General features: G+C 34.0%; 2 protein-coding genes across 2 annotated transcripts in view; both read left to right on the top strand.

The window, feature by feature from the left end:
* The window catches only part of LOC136799478 (signal transducer and activator of transcription 5B-like), a 279,436-nt gene that overhangs the window by 230,467 nt on the left and 28,995 nt on the right, over positions 1–19,974 (top strand). The window lies entirely within an intron of this gene.
* LOC136799486 (tRNA (adenine(58)-N(1))-methyltransferase catalytic subunit TRMT61A-like) lies at positions 12,001–17,559 on the top strand. Its single transcript, XM_067056201.1, has 10 exons — positions 12,001–12,086; positions 13,100–13,207; positions 13,448–13,610; positions 13,908–14,010; positions 14,294–14,391; positions 14,830–14,888; positions 15,518–15,605; positions 16,049–16,137; positions 16,849–16,911; positions 17,102–17,559. The coding sequence occupies exons 1-10, from the start codon at positions 12,027–12,029 to the stop codon at positions 17,501–17,503; spliced, it is 1,233 nt and encodes a 410-aa protein (XP_066912302.1). The 5' UTR covers positions 12,001–12,026; the 3' UTR covers positions 17,504–17,559.

The following is a 19,974-nucleotide window of genomic DNA, read 5'->3' on the forward strand; positions in this document are numbered from 1 at the left end:
GCACCCCGTCCAATTTTTTTGTGACCTCAGCTGCCTGACTTTGACTATTTGTACCTTAAAGGAAGAAATTTTGGCGGAAAGAAAATTTGGCGGATTTGGCGGATTTGACTGAAATCCGCCGAATTAAGTTCCCGCCAAAATTTCTTTTTTCTGCCATCCGCCAAATTAAATTCCCGACAAATTAAACATTTTGAAAATATGATCTCTTTTAAGGTGTTTTTGCTATTTTTTCGCTGTTTTGACGCCATCTTAAGGTTAAATTTTAAAGCGACCGCCAAATTAAATTCCCGCCAAATTTAGTTTTTTCGTCCATCCGCCAAATGAAATTCTCTTTGAAGAAACTTTTTTGGCCATCCGCCAAATTAAATTCCCGCCAAAATTTCTTCCTTTAAGGTAGCTTGTTAGTTTAAAGTGTTATTGTAGTTTTATCAAGTAAAACAAAAAGTACAGTTTCTATGTATATTTGATGGATATCTTTATTTTGGTTCTGACGTTTTGGCAATTTTCTTATTTATTTCTAGATAACACTTTGGTCAGATATGGATATTGTCTACATCCAACAGAAAAAATGTATCATAACTGACTGGAATGAAATTAACAAAAAATTTAATTACACTATGTTTCTCTTTTATTTTATAGTAATGAACTATAGCTTAATTGTTTGATGTCATAGAAACAGTGCTACAATGCTAAAGAGAAGTTTACTTTGATCTTCTCGTGGGGGTGGGGGGTTGGAGGAGCTCTCAGGCTTGTTTTAAATAATTTTAAATCAAGTTATGAAATGTTTCACATTTTGTACATTATTCAACATTATTAGTCTACTCTGTTTCAGTACATCTCTTACATCTGTTAACCCACTTATTAAAGCTATCTAGTTAAGCTCTATTGGCTGACCTTCCAGCCTCGGCTGGTTTATTTCGCTTGTCCGCCAAATTTAAGTTTCTCAACCATTCACCAAATTAAATTCTGTATTTTTCGCTCATCCACCAAGCCAAGTTAAATTCTCGCCAAAATTGATTCCTACCTTCTTTATTTTATTCTGTATTTTAGATCTATTTAATCCAATCTCTTATAACGTAAAATTCGCACACGTTTTTACTTTTCAACCTTTGTCTTTGTTCAAATCTTTGTGCTAATAATCCTTATAGCTGGAGCTTCCAGCGCAGCTGGTTTATTTGTGGCTTAAAAAACAACTCTTTCGGTAACAAATGGCTTAGGCTAAATGGGTAAGAGATGACGGCACCAAAAACATTGAAAAAATCACGTTCTCAGATTCAAAATTTAATATCTTTTCAACGACTTATTTAATTGTTCTGAAATTTTCAGGAGAGTTGGACATGGATGTAAGCTTCCAAGTTTTGAAAAAAAAGTAAAAATTATTCTCTGGAACATGTGTATTTTTACAGACCCACCAGCTAATTCAAAGATCAAAGTAAAAATTTGATCAAAAACAGGTGTTCCTGGAGTCCGATTGGCTTGAAAGCTTGCACACATGCTTGGATTCATGAAACTAGTCAAAATCTGAAATTTCAAAATTTTCGGAATATCTGGCGGTATTTTACAGACCGGTCTGTAAATTACACTATCTGGTCAAAAAAATGTGATTCCATGGTTCGTTTACCTGAAATTTTGCTCACAAGCTGGGATTCATGAAAATAGTCTAAAGAGCTTTCAAAATTGTCTGAATATCTGGCGGTATTTTACAGACCAGTCTTTCTACACAATACACCGTTTAGGAGTGTCGACTGCGCACGCGTCAATCCAATTTTCCATTGTTTTGATTTAACGACCACAGAAAATTCACTCTCCTGGTATGTAGGTAAACATCTGGTTCTCATAAGGAAACATAGCAGAAAAACGGTAGGTAAAGAACTCCTTTTAATCATAACTTCTTTTCCTCTTGATGAATTTTTGTGAAATTTTCAGGAGAGACTTATGAAATTATCATTGATATCATGTTCAAATATCTAAATCATTCTCTTTAAAGGAGAGAAAAAAATTCACAATGTTTACATTCCTCTAACCTTTCACAGTACTAAAGTGCGCATTTTACCTACCATTTTTACCGGCCTCTGCAATGGAGTACCGTGAAGATAGCGAGACTCCTAAACGGTGTATTTGTTGATCTAGCGTGTACCTAAATGCGCAAATTTTGCACACAAGCCACAATTCATTCAAGTCAAAATTGAAAACCTGAAAACAGTCCCACCCCATGTCTGAAACTTATGAGATTTTATGAGATTTCCAAAACTATGCTATTAGTTAACAACAAGTTTTTCCCACTTTCTTGAAAAAATAATTTGCAAAGCAGATTCATTGAGATTTTCTTTTCTAGAAAAATTTCCTTACAGAGAGGTCCAACAAAATTTGAAACTGGCAAGTCCTGATACAAAATTTCTACAGGTTGATTAAGTTTGGAGAAGGTTTACTTCTTTGAAATGAAAGTTTTCATTTTCCTATGAAAATTTGAGGGCTTTCCTATTTTGGTAGAAGAAACGTTTGTCTCAGGAGGACACAAAAGTGTCAAGGCAGTAGCAAGAGATTGGGAATTTAGAGCAGATTTATCCAAAAAATAAATAAGCTGAGAGAAATCAATTTATGTTAATTTGTTGGAGCTAACATCCCAAAAATCTGTAATTTTTTTTGCATAAAAAATTTCTGAAAGCTGAGATTCAGTTGTTTGTTTATATTTTCTGCCATTTTGAGAAAAAAAAGACCAATCAAAAGGCAGTTCGAACGTCAAATGACGTCACATACAAATCAAAAAATTTGAAAAGAGTTAATGAGAAAATTTGTCTTACCATACCCATGAAGGTAATAAAGATACAGATGGAGAGAAAACGTCTCGTTAATGACCTAAATGGTCGTTGAAATCTTTTATAAATCTATTCAAAGCAGCTTTTCTTTGATGTACCATCATTGGAAGCAAAAAACATCAATTTATAACTTTATAACAACAGAAAGAGGCTATGATCCGTTGATTTTGAAAAACTTAATTTTGCAAGAAATCTTAGTTAAAATGCGATTCGAAATAGTTTCAACTGATTTAAGGATAAAAGAATATATTAATTTCATAAGGATATATTTTTGGGCTGGCATTTTGTGAACATTGAGAGTCGCATCACATTATCATTGAAAGTTTCTTAACTTAAAATCTTCACGTCTAAGTGGGCAGCGGTTTTCATACTCTGACAAAATGATCGATACATGGTTCCTAATCGTAACACGTAATTCTTTTTTAAATCTATCGATGGCTTAATGGGCAGCTTCCCCTAGAAGTTTGGAGAATTGTGCTTATTATGTGAAGTTTTTTTCAATTTTTCATGACAAGGCTATTATATTTCAATATACTTGTTAAAAATGTAATGTCTTTTCATTCATCTTAAATATTCCCACGAGTATACCCAAAATTAATCATCTTATTCCCAAAGCAACCAAACAGCTGTTTGCTTCCGATAATAAATCAGAATGGAAGAAAAGGCATTGACTCTCCATCTATCTTTATTACCTTCATGCCATACCATAGAAAACTGACTCATACGTTTGAGCAGAACAAGTTTTGGAGAAAAAAAATTATATGGCTGAATAGCAGAAGCATTCAGCTTTGATTTGATACCACGCACTAGTAAAAATGTTGTGAAATTCCTACCAAAAATTTCAAACCAAAACTTATTTTTCAATTTCTTGGCTCTTGGAGATCTTTCTTTTTTTCACGCGTAGATTCAAAACAAACTTGAATCACAAGGGAAGACCATAGTGAAAAAATTATACGGCTAACGATTTTCGCTCAATTGTTATAACCTTTTGAAAAAGGCCTATGTTTTGAAACGTCGGTGCCGGTTTCCGTGTCCGTCAAAAATGGTAGGTGGGTTGCGATTATCAGACGATTGAGACTCAAGGAAGCGACGAAAACGGAAGAAGACAGATTAAGAAATTCTCTATACTTAAAAAAAAAAGGTTTCTGAATATCTTTTTTCAAAGGTGAGATATTTATCTCCAAACTTCTTTTTTACAAAAACTGGGAATTGTTACCGCTCCGCGCGCGACCTTTCGGCCTCCCTATTCAAACTAATTTTTTTCCATTTAACAGCAAAATAAACATTTAAAACCGATGAACCACTGCTTAGATTGCTTAGATGCGTTCCGCCCACACGGCAATTTAATCAACTTCAGATTCTAAGTCCGTGTTTCGGCTTCCGGTAATTTTGTTGCTGTTCACTGCTAGGGTACACCATTTTAAAACGGCATTTTTCACAGTCCTATCTACCAAACCGAGAAACTTTTTGTGGCTTCAAGCCAAACCATTCAAGGTCATTTCGATAAAATCATCGGTTTGTAGATGTGATTTATATAGCAAATTTTATAGCAAATTTTTGCTTGGGATAGAAGTTAAAGGTACGTGCACACAATATAGCAAAACTGCTTCGCTCATTAATTCGCTTCGCAAAAATCTGACGATACAAAACTACACTGCAATGCAATGGTTTCAAATCCAGGAACAAATGAAATCTGACGTTTTGTTTTTATGAATTACGTAATCTTAGCTACTTATTCGAAAACCAGACAGTGCCAGGGTATTATCTACCGTCAACTGCTCTAACTTGGGACTATCTGACAAAACATTGGACGGCAATTTGACCACCATTTCACCATAGACCCTTTCGCCTTTCCATCCGCCATCTTGAATTGTATGCAAAAATACAGGAACAAAAATGCTGTGGTTGGATTTAGTTGGAAAGTATGCAAAACATATGCAAGTTTACACAAATATTAAAAAGACAACAAAGCATCTTATAAATAAATATTATAATCATTAGAACAATAAAAGATGGAATTTTTTAATATTTACAGAATAACAAAAGCATTTTAGAAATTTGTTCTTAAAGACATAGCATATTTTGTTTTCATGCCATTAAAAAACTCCACAAAGACGGAGTACACACATCAAACTTACAAAACACGCAAACTGAAAGCAGTAATTATGATGTCACACATCATCAATGTTTTGATTTGATCATTTGGCGGCTCTATTCCCAGCCAGTGTGGAAATGATGCAAAGTCCACACCAAATTGTTATTTGTTAAAACTGAGGTCTACGCCGAAAAAAGTTCTAGGTCCAGGGATTGGCCCTAGGATATTTGATTTTCCCGCCCCTAAAACTTGCTCAAATAAGCTTTATATTCTATTTACACTCTACGTCCTTATATGGTGGTCGAGGGAGTGGCTTAAACCTGGCATCATGAAATGAGGCATTAGAATGGGGTTGCTTCTCTCGTCTTGAAATGCTTTGATCTATGCCAATATCTTACTTTATATCCGCTCCTTACGCCAATATGCCAAAAGTAATTAATGCCTCACTCTGAATATATTTGGCGTACTGTGCACCAATTCCAGCCTGGATTCCCAGGAGAATAATTTACCGTCAGCCGAATAAGGATTTTTTTTTACCTTTGCGGGTGATTTTTCAGTTTGAGTTTATGTCTAATGTTATAGTCTTTTGAAGTGCTTGTTCTAAGAGATGAGTGAATATAATTGTTTTTAGTTTTCAAGAGAAGCAAATTTAATCTTTCTTTTTGCATATGTTTTGCATACTTTCTAAGGGAATTTCACCACAGCAATTCGGTCACCATAAATTTTGCATACAATTCAATATGGCGGATGGAAAGGCGAAAAGGTCAATTAAAAATACACAATTTCTCTTTTTCGCACAGAGTAGGCTTTTAAATCGAAATATGAAGAAAATCCGTAGTGGGGAACACACTCAAATGTCTGGAAAGAAGAAGACCTAGGTATGATTGATAAACTTGGTGGAGTTATCAAAACAAATTTGTTGTCAAAGAGATTTAAACAGTAAGTGAAGATGCAGGCCAGATATCAAACAATCCCATGTTTTAGACCAATTGTTCCAAGTTGACGGTAGCGCCACCAGTAAGCATAAAAAATATAATAATACGCAGGGAACAAAGTTGTCATCTGTGATCCATCAGTTACAGTGCAAGGCTGAAAACCACATGAATATGGTTCATCCTATAAAAGGAAGTTCTTTCTATGGTGGCCCATCTTGAAGTGAAGGTGGTTGAACAGAATATTTTTGACATATTGATGTAACTGTCCATATTTAATAATTCTTTCTAATTTTTTGCATAAAAGACAGCAAAGCTCTCCATAGCCAAGGTTCTAAGCTAATAGTATAATTTTGGCTTTAAACTAGCCGTATTTTACAAGGGTTGCAAAGCCAGACTCCACCTCAATTCGCAAGTTGCTAGCAAAAGGCTACTTCTGTTGAAAGGTTTGCACTTTCTTACAATTCACCACATTACTGCCAAAATTAGTTTGAGAGCTTGGTTTCATTTTTGTATTTGGCGTGTTTGAACGATTTCTTGTGGTTAGCATATCACTTTTTTAAAGTTGTTTCTGCAAGACTGATGTAAATTTTACTTTTGGGTTGTAAATTCTCGTTGTCTGTTGTCAGATAGGCTTCGTAAACAGTGTTTTTAGCTAAGCAGTTACCATTCATGGAGCATCGATTTTTGACGATGCAGAATTGCATTTTAAGATATCAATTAGTGCGACAAAGGAATTTTATTTTGCTAAATCAACACTTTTGCGAAACATGGTCCTGAGAGGACCAAAATAGGGTGGTCTCTGTGTCAAAGTGTCCTTAAATTTTTTAGTAGATGTTTACTAAAATACCACTTGTAAACATGTAAACAATTGTCAAAAGCTCTTTGGGTCTCAATTTGTATGTTTAAAGGCTTACCTTCTGAGCTTGGTTTGAAGATATGGGCTCACCTCACAGGCTAGGCCTTGTTGTGGCAAATCTCGCAAAATTACCTTACCCACAAATGCAGCCTGGGAGTGTCTGACTGCTGCTGAGTGCAACCTGGAACAACCTCCAAACCCCTAAGGGTGCCCCTGTTCATACACGCTTATGCCTGATTCAGCCTGATTATATATAGGCAATGTACACTTATTACTAGAGCATGATTTAGTTTCTTGGGGGTAGTGGGATCATTATAGGGGTCTAATTGATGAAACTCTAAAAACAACATCATTTTTGTTATCAACTAACATTACGCTTTGAAATAATTTTGTCACAAAAATGTATGTCTGCAATTTACAATTCCTCTATATTTCACTCCCTGGACCAGGAGAAATTTGAATATAGTAAAGATGTCAACAATGAAACATTGCATGTTTATACCACCAGAATTTGGAGGCAAAGAAATTTTACCCTTTGCTTTATGGGATCAATTTGATTTGGATTCTGTTGACCAAGGATTTGATGAAACTGGTCAATATTATCTTCTATTTCAAGACGATTTCGACCAGATGTGCATTATTCAAGCTGTTTATTTTGATCACGAGTTACTGAAACTGAAGAGCAATCTTATAGAAATCAAATTCCCAGAAATTGAAGTTGAGAATCCAATCAGGTCTTTTTTATTTGACAAACACGGAGCACAAGTTGTACATGCTATCCAAAGATATTCAAAAAATGGAGTAGATCGTGTTGATTTGTATCATTTTTGTTTTTATGGTCTATTGACAACCAAATGTGATCATCATATTATTGAGATTGATAACAGTCAAAAAGCTGATCTGTCTTTTAAATATGCTGAACTTGAATATTTTTCTTCTGTGAAATTTGATTATCAATGTCGTGATAGAGAAGTGACCACTTTGATGGTTCATGCTTTTAACCGATTACCTTGTCATAATAATGATAGAACAAAACAAAGAGTTGACTTGATTCATACATCAAATGGCAAAATTTGGCATTCAAGAACAATCTTGCTTGATTTAAATGTCTGTATCAGGTATATATCAAGTTTTAGTGATGCTAACTTGTTTTTAACAAGGGATATGCTTTATGTGTATGGTAATATTGTCAATAAGACTTTTTTAACCTGGCAGTTTGATTTAAATGGACAATATATAACATCACACTGCTCTCTAGCTCCTGTTGATGGTATTAATGGCTTGAACCATCATAACCATTACTTACATGTTTTATCTTCTGATGAAAATGATGATGAGCTCAGACGTATATTGAAATTGCGACATGGTAAAGTGGAAGCTTTAGTAGAATGGGATAATGGTGTTTTAACTGGTTTTGTCCAGCCTGATCGTAGAGAAAATTTTATTGTTGATGGTATTTTAAATCGGTTTGGTCAGATTTTAGCACAATATCGTATTTTCAAAGAAAATGGTTTGTGTCAGTTTCATTTTGTTGATTTGAAGACGAACGAAACTGTGATGGAGTTTTGTGTTCCAAAAGATCCAATAAGTTATGGAAATTTTAACTTGAATTGGAATTCAAGAGAGTATTCATTGACATATTTTGATAATGAACCTTATTTCAAAGTATCCAGAATAAATTCACATCAAATCACTTTGAAGCATTTTGCCAGATTAGCTGTTTTGACTTCATTCAGTGAGGAATATTTGGCTAAACAGAATTTGCCAAAATCATTGTTTGATTATCTTGGAATTGACAAATAACATTCATTCAAGTATATATTTTTTATGGTATATGCGAAGAAATAAGAATTTCTGTCAAACTATATTCACTCAGGAGATTTGGGTGGCAGAGCAGCATATGCATTTCGTCCTTATTAGGACTCGTCAGCACTGCATACTGCACCCTGGCTGGCTAGATCGATTAATGGCGAATATCAGAGATCTGACCTCAAGGAGAGCCAGTGTTGAAAATACTAAATAAAATAAAGATAAAACATAATAAGGGACTAATATTTTCATATTTGTACGTTTTTTCTATTTTTTGAATTTTTCTAAATATATATAAATCAAACCTTAGAGGAGACTTAGCAACAAATTTGTACCGCTTATTTTTTGCCATCCTGTATTTTTGGACCTACTTTAAGGGGGGTCCTATTAATCAATTCTTTCTAATTTTTTGCATAAAAGACAGCAAAGCTCTCCATAGCAAGGTTCTAAGCTAATAGTATAATTTTGGCTTTAAACCGTTTAAACTAGCCGTATTTTACAAGGGTTGCAAAGCCAGACTCCACCTCAATTCGCAAGTTGCTAGCAAAAGGCTACTTCTGTTGAAAGGTTTGCAATTTCTTACAATTCACCACGTTACTGCCAAAATTAGTTCGAGAGCTTGGTTTCATTTTCGTATTTGGCGTGTTTGAACGATTTCTTGTGGTTAGCATATCACTTTTTTAAAGTTGTTTCTGCAAGACTGATGTAAATTTTACTTTTGGGTTGTAAACTCTCGTTGTCTGTTGTCAGATTGGCTTCGTTAACAGTGTTTTTAGCTAAAGCAGTTACCGTTCATGGGGCATCGATTTTTGAAGATCTAGTTGCATTTTAAAGTATCAATTAGTGGGACAAAGAAAATTTTATTTTGCTAAATCAACACTTTTGTGAAACATGGTCCTGAGAGGACCAAAATAGGGTGTCTGTGTCAAAGTGTCCTTAAATCTTTTAGTAGATGTTTACTAAAATACCACTTGTAAACATGTAAACAATTGTCAAAAGCTCTTTGGGTCTCAATTTGTATGTTTAAAGGCTTATCTTCTGAGCTTGGTTTGAAAATGTGGGCTCACCTCACGGGCTAGGCCTTGTTGTGGCAAGTCTCGCAAAATTACCTTACCCACAAATGCAGCCAGGGAGTGTCTGACTGCTGCTGAGTGCAACCTGGAACAACCTCCGAACCCCTAAGGGTGCCCCTGTTCATACACGCTTATGTCTGATTCAGCCTGATTATATAGGCCATGTACACTTATTACTGATTTCTATGATTTAGTTTCTTAGGGGTAGTGGGATCATTATAGGGGTCTAATTGATAAAAATCAACAACATCATTTTTGTTATCAAATAACATTACGCTTCGAAATAATTTTGTCACAAAAATGTATGTCTGCAATTTACAGTTCCTCTACATTTCACTCCCTGGACCAGGAGAAATTTAAATATAATAAAAATGTCAACAATGAAACATTGCATGTTTATACCACCACAATCCAGAGGCAAGGAAATCTCACCCTTTGCATTATGGGATCAATTTGATTTGAATTTTGTTGATCAAGGATTTGATGAAACTGGTCAATATTATCTTCTATATCAAGACGATTTTTGCCAGATGTGCATTATTCAAGCTGTTTATTTTGATCACGAGTTACCGAAACTGAAGAGCAATCTTATAGAAATCAAATTCCCAGAAATTGAAGTTGAGAATCCAATCAGGTCTTTTTTATTTGACAAACACGGAGCACAAGTTGTACATGCTATCCAAAGATATTCAATAAATGGAGTAGACCGTGTTGATTTGTATCATTTTTGTTTTTATGGTCTATTGATAACCAAATGTGATCATCATATTGAGATTGATAACAGTCAAAAAGCTGATCTGTCTTTAGAATATGTTCCTTCTGAACGTTTTTCTTTTGTGAAATTTGATTATCAATGTCGTGATAGAGAAGTGACCACTTTGATGGTCCATGCTTTTGACCGATTACCTTGCCATAATAATGATAGAACAAAACAAAGAGTTGACTTGATTCATACATCAAATGGCAAAATTTGGCATTCAAGAACAATCTTACTTGATTTACATGTCTGTTTCAGGTATATATCATGTTTTAATGATGCTAACTTGTTTTTAACAAGGGATATGATTTATGTGTATGGTGATATTATCAATAAGACTTTTAAAACCTGGCAGTTTGATTTAAATGGACAATATATAACATCATACTCTTCTCTAGCTCCTGTTGATGGTATTATCGGCTTTAACCATCGCAACCATCACTTACATGTTTTATCTTCTGAGGACAATGATGTTGAGCTCAAACGTATATTGAAATTGCAACATGGTAAAGTGGAAGTTTTAGTAGAATGGGATAATGGCGTTTTAAATGGTTTTGTCCAGCCTGATAGTAGAGGAAATTTTATTTTTGATGGTATTTTAAATCGGTTTGGTCAGATTTTAGCACAATATCGTATTTTCAAAGAAAATGGTTTGTGTCAGTTTCATTTTGTTGATTTGAAGACGAACGAAACTGTGATGGAGTTTTGTGTTCCAAAAGATCCAATAAGTTATGGAAATTTTAACTTGAATTGGAATTCAAGAGAGTATTCATTGACATATTTTGATAATGAACCTTATTTCAAAGTATCCAGAATAAATTCACATCAAATCACTTTGAAGCATTTTGCCAGATTAGCTGTTTTGACTTCATTCAGTGAGGAATATTTGGCTAAACAGAATTTGCCAAAATCATTGTTTGATTATCTTGGAATTGACAAATAACATTCATTCAAGTATATATTTTTTATAAATATATGGCGAATATCAGAGATCTGACCTCAAGGAGAGCCAGTGTTGAATATACTAAATAAAATAAAGATAAAACATAAAAAAGGACTAATATTTTCATATTTGTACGTTTTTTTCTATTTTTTGAATTTTTCTAAATATATATAAATCAAACCTTAGAGGAGACTTCGCTTATTGTTTTGCCATCCTGTATTTTGGGACCTAAAAACGGCTTAGCCATAAAACGGCTAAAAAAAGGTTTTTCAGACTTTGTGAAATAATATTGATCTTTTTTTTTTCTGATACTTCACATGAAAGTAGCATCATTGGTAAAAGATTGCTGAAGTAGATTTTCACAAAAAGTCTTTATCCACGAGAATCACTATTTATAAGCTTAGATCAATGTTCCTAACCAAATTACTCAAATTTTAGATGAGATAGATAGTCTCTTCCTTCCAATCTTAATACCCTTAATACCACCCAATGAGCACAGGGGACAATCAATGATGAAAATGAATGAACGAAGAATTTTAATAAACCGTCACTAGTTGTGCTCTGAATGATTGTTTTATCGGTCACTTTCACGTAGATATCAATTGTATGTTTTAAACCATAAATTGGTAGGTTCATAAAAGTATCGCTTATTTGTTTAAACTTCAGTAGACTTTTGCAGCTTTACTTTTATCTAAACTATTCTTTACCATAGAAACCATTAAAAAGCATATTTAATTCAAAAATGAGTTTTGATAAATACAAAGAAAGAGTAGAAGAAGGGGATACTGTTGTTCTATACTTGGTAAGTTACTTTTTCCAAAAATTAAGATTCTTCGTGTAGATTGATGTTTTTATTTTTAACATTCAAATGAACCTTACTTACTCTGACTTGATTCACAAAATGCCTTGTATCATTTTGCACCCGGGTTTCTTGGTTTGCTAGATGGCAGGTTTTTCTGAGAGGTTTGATATAGACCCTTTAGAGAGACTGGATTTCGAAAATATTGTCCACTTTTTGACATTTTTATCAATCTTAGAGAGACTATTTCCCCAAAATTTCTGCCAAAATTCTCAAATTTTCGTCCAAATTTCAAGAATTCATGACCCTAGGTATACTATTTTTGATTTCGTAATTTTTGAACCCTTACAGAGACTTTAATTTGCTTTTAAATGGTTTTTGTACCTCTTTGAGGGACTTTTAATGGCGTGCAAAGGTGACCCTTATGACTAGCACATATCTGGCACCCATTTTGCCTAAGTATCATCCCCGGGAAGGGGTGCACCACAAAAAGGCAAGGCAATTTAATCAGTTTTCTCAAGGTTTTTAAGGATACTGAATATTTTTGCAATAGAACTAAGAATAGATTTAAAAAGAAACTTTTGATGCTGCCCCTGATACATTAATTTTACAATCGTTAATCAAGTTTAGACTTTTCTGTCCACCCCTGTCTTAGTGCTCCAGAGGAAACGCTTCCCCTCAATGGGGATGAACATTTTTATCGAAATCACCATAGAATAGATATTGTTTCCATATCAAAAACGCCGTGGTAATGTTTTTGGAATGCAATTTTCACCGCTTAATTACTAAGAAAGATAAAATCATAAGTGGGTTGAAATTTTAGAGAAATTTTTTTTTCCTTCGGTTGTGATTTTTTAGCCAATTCTTCCAGTGGGGTAGGGTCTTCACCTTCACCTTCATCCAAGTTTTCCTTTGGAATAAAATGTATACGGTAGTCTCTAAACGTTCATAGTCATTGAAGAAGGAGATTTCGAAAAACAGGAGAAATTAAGGAGGGATATTTCTATTCAATATAGGGCAGAAATTCAGCCTTGTCATTTCAAATAGATGTAACGAAAACTCATCAAACCAAATATGGGGCCTTCCCACACAAAGATCTAATCGGTAAGGTCTTTGGAACCAAGGTAGGAAGAAATCGATTTTTCTGTTATATAAATAATGATTGAAAAATTACATAGAAATTCTATTTATAAATCAATGTGAGCCTGGATAAAGATAAAATCTCCTTTAGCTTTGGTCGTTGTAGCTTTTTATGAATTTCTTTGTACATCATAGCATAAAGAATGAACTTTTGATTGAACAGTGAAAACAATGACTTTGAAATGAAATATTCTATTTACCTAATCTTAATCACACCATCACAGGCATATTCCATGAAAGGAAAAGGGTTTGCTTACTTACTGCATCCCACACCAGAGTTATGGACAGTGATGCTACCACACAGAACTCAAATCTTGTATAGCACGGATATCTCCCAAATCACAATGGAATTGGATTTGAAACCAGGCTCTATTGTAGTTGAATCAGGCAAGTAATTGCTTTTCTTTTTTCTCAGCTTTTGTGGTGCGCGACTATTTTAGATAATTGTGTGAATGTCTGTCTAAAAACTGCCTTGGATGAAATTTCTCGAGGAATATAAATTTAAACCTAGGACTGGATTGTCAGAAAAACTGCAGTTAGGGTCTTTGAGCAGTGGAAAAAGTGCTGAAACTGAGTCTAGTACGGTTGCTAGAAAATTTTAGCAATTATTTCATTCCCCTTAGGAATTAGATTTTGGTAAATCAATCATAGCGTTTTAACTTGTTCATTCTCAATATATTTTAGGTACTGGAAGCGGGTCGTTATCACATTCTATTGTTAGAACGATAAAACCTAATGGTCATTTGCACACTTTCGATTTCCATGAAAAGAGGGTAGAAAGTGCAAGGTAAAAATTATAGCACTAATTTGATTATATCATGAGTGTCAGAGATTATTGACCCAAACTGCATAGCTCAACCTTTCAGAAAACCTTTAAAGTGGTGATATGATTTTCTCCAAATCAATATTGGCAGTGTCAACATTTTATTCACGTTTTATATACGGAAATTCTTCAAATTAAACAGCTCGTTAAAAAAAATTAACAAGGGGATATTGTATTATGGGGGATTGAATATAAACGGGGGGTCTAGACGACTCTAGACCTAGTCGATTTTTGTTCTCTTTTTTAGGGAAGAATTTGAGCATCATGGTATTTCTCAATATATTACCTCTAAATGCGCTGATGCATGTGTTGATGGGTTTGGACTGGAAGACTGCGCTGATGCAGGTAAGAATTTCAATTCTCGACTGTCAGTCTGTCTGTCTGTTTGTCACAAAAACTTTGCGGTAGCTCGGCCGGTGTGACTTCAAAAATTGTTGGATTTGACTGAAGTTCGACACACTTGTTTCTTGGGTAAATATCTAGGGTTACTTTTTTCATTGTTTAAAAATTTTGTTTTTGGGGGCTGGGGACGAGCTTTTCACCAAACGAGGCTAAAACTTTGAGGCAGCCTGGAGACTTCCAACAATATGGTCAGATTTGGCTGAAATGGTTGGTTTGTTTTGCTACAATCATGCTTATTTGCGCACGTTCAACTATTTGATTAACTACCATAAGTTTAAACATCACGTTCAGTTACTTACATGAGATGTATAGTTTAATTTTTGCGATACTTTTTAAATATTGTTCGTCAAATTTATCTTTTGGAAATGTTATTTATTTTAGTATTTCTGGATCTACCAAAGCCATGGGATGCCATACCACACGCGAAAAAAGCATTAAAGGTATTCCTCAAACATAATATTGACGAGTTTATTATTAATTTATTAAAAATCTTTTGAGGAGATTCAATATCCACATCCGCAAAGGATATATCTTTGCCAAGATGATGGGATTCATTATCCATTCAATAAAGAAAATATTTCTTGGGGGGTTACGAGTTAAGGGGGGATGCCTACGGCACTATAAAATTGCCCTTTGATTGATAACCTATTTTTAGCTCTCACACCTCTAGAAACTATGCATCATTAAAGTTTATTGCTTCATTTTAATATTTGTACTAGTAATCGTATGGTTAGTAAATCATAGTTTTTTTGTAAACATTCGAAAACCTAAAAAGAAAACATTGCAGTGTAATTTTTCTTTGTTTTCAATTAAAAGAAGCTATTGTAACGTAAAAATTTCTTTGTTCTTTTTTATATTGAAGAAAAAAAATGTCTTTGTTTTTTATTATATAATAAAAAAAATTCTCTGACACAGGACTTGGGAGAGAAAAGAATAAGGGGACAAAAGTGTCCCCCCGCTGAAGAGTGCAAAAAGTGGTAATAGTGCAATTAACGATTAATTGCGCTCCTCTAAACCAATCAGATTCGAGTAATTTTGCACGGCTGACGATTACCTTTTTAATTATTAGAAATCTGGTGGCCGTATCTGTTCATTTTCACCGTGTATCGAGCAAGTTCAACGCTCATGTATTGTACTTAGAAGATTGGGCTTTTGTGGTAAATAAATTCTTTTTTATGTTTATTTTGTCATATCCAGGCCGGAGGCTGGGATTCCAAATGGTCTTAAAAAATCCTCTTTTAAAAATTTTCTTCAAAATTTTTTAAGTTCATTGTCTTCCTCGGCGTCCGAAATAAATAAAATCAGCACACCTGAAAATTGTATTAAAATCAATAGCATCAAAAGATGAAGTCTTATCAGTTCTAATTCGAGGAAAAAGATGAATTTTCAATGAAAGTTTCCTGGAACATTACACCTTTTACAGCTTCTTTTTAATGAAGAAAGGGTCTAAAAGATTTAATCAAAAGTCAAGGGAAATTATACTCTAGCGAACTCTATATATATATATATCGACTGTCCTTGATTACGCCAGACAAATTCCTATATTGTCATTACATTTTATATGCCTCATTAGTTCAATTTAGCTTTTGTTCTTTTGTAGAAGTGAAAACAGTCGAGTGTTTGGTTCGAGCAATGAACGTTCGTACGACTCCAATGCCAGAAGCCAACACTGGAGCTGGTTTCAAATGGGTAAGAGACTTTAGTCCGCCTACATATTGTTGTGTTAATTTTCAGTTGATTTATCACCGAGTTTAGTAGTAAATTCATTCTGAAGTCCAGAAGAGGATATCGCATGACCTTGAAGGTTGTGGGGTAGGGTGATCATATTTTTGGTACATATCCCTAAAAATTGAGTGAACCTCTAAATTAAAAACGCTAATTTCTTTATAATTATATCTATTTATTATCGATGGGCAATTTCATTTTATGTCCATACAGGGGGGTGGACGAACATTTCCAGGGTGTGACTTGAGCAGAATTTCCAAGGGGTCTAAAATTATTTCAAAATTTCCAAGGGGTAAAAAAAATTATTTTAGTTCGTCCACCGTCACTTTAAGGTATGAAAATAAATTTTCCAAGGGATTTTTTGCAAATTTTTCCAATTTTCAGGGAGTATCCACGCATTTCCAAAAAATCGTTTTTGATTTGAAAAGGTTCATCCACTCTCCCCCCCTGTATGGAAATTTAATGGAATGGCCCAATTTTTTATTAAAAATGAAGAAGTAACTCACAATTGCCTCACTTTATTTTATTGCTTATACTCTTTTCATGCATGAAACATCGTGTGGCAATCGTAAGCTGCTTCTTTATTTAACCATATTTTGCTGGGCATTTTCTCTAATCTTTGAGCACTTTATGATTCTTTATATTTCATTGTATATCACATTTTTCTCTATATAGGAAAAAGTGGAGAAGACGACCAGCGTAACTAGCGAAGATGAACCACAATCTAAAATGAGAAAAGTAAGTTGAATTGATATCTCTGTTCAAATTTCTTTTGATGGATGAAAAAGTTTAGTGGTTATTTCTTTGTAAAATGAGTAAGGAGAAGGTTTGTTGGGTATAATGCCCATTCTTTACACAAACAAAGTTCTGTGGTGTCGGTCAACACAATAAGAATCCCTCCTATTAAAATATGATTGAACTTGTTTAGGTCTCAGATGGAGAAAGTGGGTCAGACAGAATCACCACAAACGACTCAGCAAAGGAGAATTCGAAAAGTGAAAACGATCAACAAATGGATGAGACGAATCATAAAAATGAAATTGAAAGTAAATCAAATGAAAACGTGAACGCTAATACGAATTCTAACAAAGAATCGTCTGAAAATTCTAAAAATTCTCCGGTAAATCAACAATCCTCAAAAGTACCAAGCAAAAATGTTACAGGACTTTTACCAAATGGTATGGTAGCTAAGCTAACTGCAGGAACTAAGCCTGGTAATATCAACGTTCTGACGAGTAAACCTGGAAAACAAATGCCTGGTCATACAGGCTATCTGACTTTTGCATCTTGGTATCCTTCGTGTAATAGTGAAGTTAAGAGAGAAGAATAGTTTTTATATATTATAAAATCTATTTAAAATGAATACTCGCGATTGTGTTGTTTCGATATTCTTAGATCTTCCCATTCAATATTATCGACCGCCGGAGGCGGTTTCTTTCATAGTGGTACGCTAATCTCGTTTTGCCTTGCCTCGTTACTTTGTCTGCCATTTACTTTCGGTTTTTTTAACTAGATTACCCAGGTGTTTCTCTTTTTTTCCCTGAATGTCTTTGATTCGGAATTGAATAATCGAGACATGAAAAATGACTATATTGTAATCTGTTTTCAATGAATAATCTAAAATGTACTGGAGATGAAATGTAGGCGTTAATAATGTGCGCGCGCTCTTTCGCGAGCGTGATGCGTGATGGAAGGCGGTCGTTTCAGTGTGGTTTAGATCCACACTGTGACCTAGTTAATTCGCATAGCGAAAGTATTACGATAGCCTTTCGCGGTGTCATCGGAAAAAAAAATAGAAAACGAAAGTGCTTGATACGGTGGACGAACTCACTAAATTTAATTTACAAATTACACGCTCGTATAACCACGGACGATTTTCGCGGGTTTTCTTTGGATTACGTCATTTATCTTTGTGTTTTTAGCTCCACAGTTTTGATTTTTTCTTTATTTTCTTTATAAGGATGGCGCACAATATGAGCATATTTATTTTTCTTATAAGCATATACTTTATAAGAATCAAATCAATAACTCTTGATAGACGGTGATATAGCTTTCGGTAATTAGTTTTTACAAAGTAAACAAGGAATGGCGCATAATTTTAGCTCATTTATTTTTCTTATAAGCATATACTTTATAAGAATCAAATCAATAACTTTTGATAGACGGTGATATACCTTTCGGAAATTAGCTCTTTCAAAGTAAACAAGCAATGACACACAACATCAGCATTTTTATTTTTATTATAAGCATTTACTTTATAAGAATCAAATCAATAACTCTTGATAGACGGTAATATACTTTTCGGTAATTAGTTCTTACAAAGTAAACAATGGATGGCGCACAATATGAGCATATTTATTTTTCTTATAAGCATATACTTTATAAGAATCAAATCAATAACTCTTGATAGACGGTAATATACTTTTTGGTAATTAGTTCTTGCTAAGTAAACAAGGGATGGCGCACAATATGAGCTTACTTATTTTTCTTATAAGCATATACTTTATAAGAATCAAATCAATAACTCTTGATAGACGGTGATATACCTTTCGGTAATTAGTTCTTACAAAGTAAACAAAGGAAGAGGCACAATATAAGCACATTTTTTTTCTTATAAGCACTTACTTTATAAGAATCAAATCAATAACTCTTTATAGACGGCGATATACCTTTCGGTAATAAGTCCTTACAAAGGGCTACAAAGTAAACAAGGGATGGTGCACAATATGAGCATATTCATTTTTCTTATAAGCATTTACTTTATAAGAATCAAATCAATAACTTTTGATAGACGGTGATATTACCTTTGTTTATTAGTTCTTAAAAATTAAACAACAATTGTTCTTAAATTGGTCTCTTTTTTTAGCGATTTTAAGCCTCGTTGTTCTTGTAAAATTGTTTCATCAAGGCTCGATGTAAAGTAGATTTCAAATTGGCTTCAATCTCTACTTCTTGGTTTTCCTATGTAGTTTAAATTCTAGGCGAAATTTTCGACTTCAAGTCGTCTTGTTTTTTTTTAAACCTTCCAATCAAAAGAAATGTTTTTTTTTCTTTGGGTATGTCAAAAAGTTTAGAAACATTGAGGCTGCTTGGTAAAACTAGTTTCTTAAAAAAACGTGTAATGCTATGATCTTCGTTTTTATATCAGAGATTTTTCAATCTTAGAACGTCATAAATTTGAAAAATATTTATTCAGTCAAAAATCAATTTTTAAGTCCTATTTTCAATAACTTCCGCATCAACAGGAAGCACCTAGGGAAGGTGCATTGTCCCTGCACTGCGCTGCACTACAGTCATTTTTAATTTTTTTTGATAGGCTTTTTAAGAACATAAATTTTCAGGTTTTAGCTAAATGAGAGGGTTAAGTTAAAAATTTAAAATATTGTCTTTTAGCGCAAACCGGTTATAACACTCACAACGATAAAATTTTCCAAAAAGAACACAGAAAAATTAAAGGATATAAATGAGATTGGAAGGGATGTTTGACATCCAATTTCGCATTTCAGCAACTTTCATTTAACTTTATGAACAAGGCAAGGATGCACGAGGGGGGATTTAAGATTTTTTCTTAGGGTGTGGGGGGTGCGAAAATCTTTTGGCTCGGTTAAGGGGGGGGGGGGGGTGAAACTTTTTTTCGATTTTTGGGAAAATCCTCCAGCCCCTCTAGTAGATACTTTATGACCACTCCCTTAATAACTGTGGCTCGTCACTCCGCAAACCATAGTACGCCTTCCCCGGAGAAGCCATATTGCTGTTGCTGTATTTTATCGTTCTTTTACCATCCTGCAGTTAATCTCCTGC

Source organism: Clytia hemisphaerica, unplaced genomic scaffold (assembly GCF_902728285.1).
Source record: "Clytia hemisphaerica strain Z4C2 unplaced genomic scaffold, Clytia hemisphaerica genome assembly, whole genome shotgun sequence".
Classification (NCBI taxonomy): Eukaryota; Metazoa; Cnidaria; class Hydrozoa; order Leptothecata; family Clytiidae; genus Clytia; species Clytia hemisphaerica.

Excerpts from the sequence above, each read along its gene's own strand:
- LOC136799486 (XM_067056201.1), top strand. The coding sequence starts at position 12,027 with ATGAGTTTTGATAAATACAAAGAAAGAGTAGAAGAAGGGGATACTGTT. Across the intron at positions 12,087-13,099 it reads ATACTGTTGTTCTATACTTG|GGCAGAAATTCAGCCTTGTC; the intron begins GTAAGTTACTTT and ends TATTCAATATAG. Across the intron at positions 15,606-16,048 it reads TAGAAGATTGGGCTTTTGTG|AAGTGAAAACAGTCGAGTGT; the intron begins GTAAATAAATTC and ends GTTCTTTTGTAG.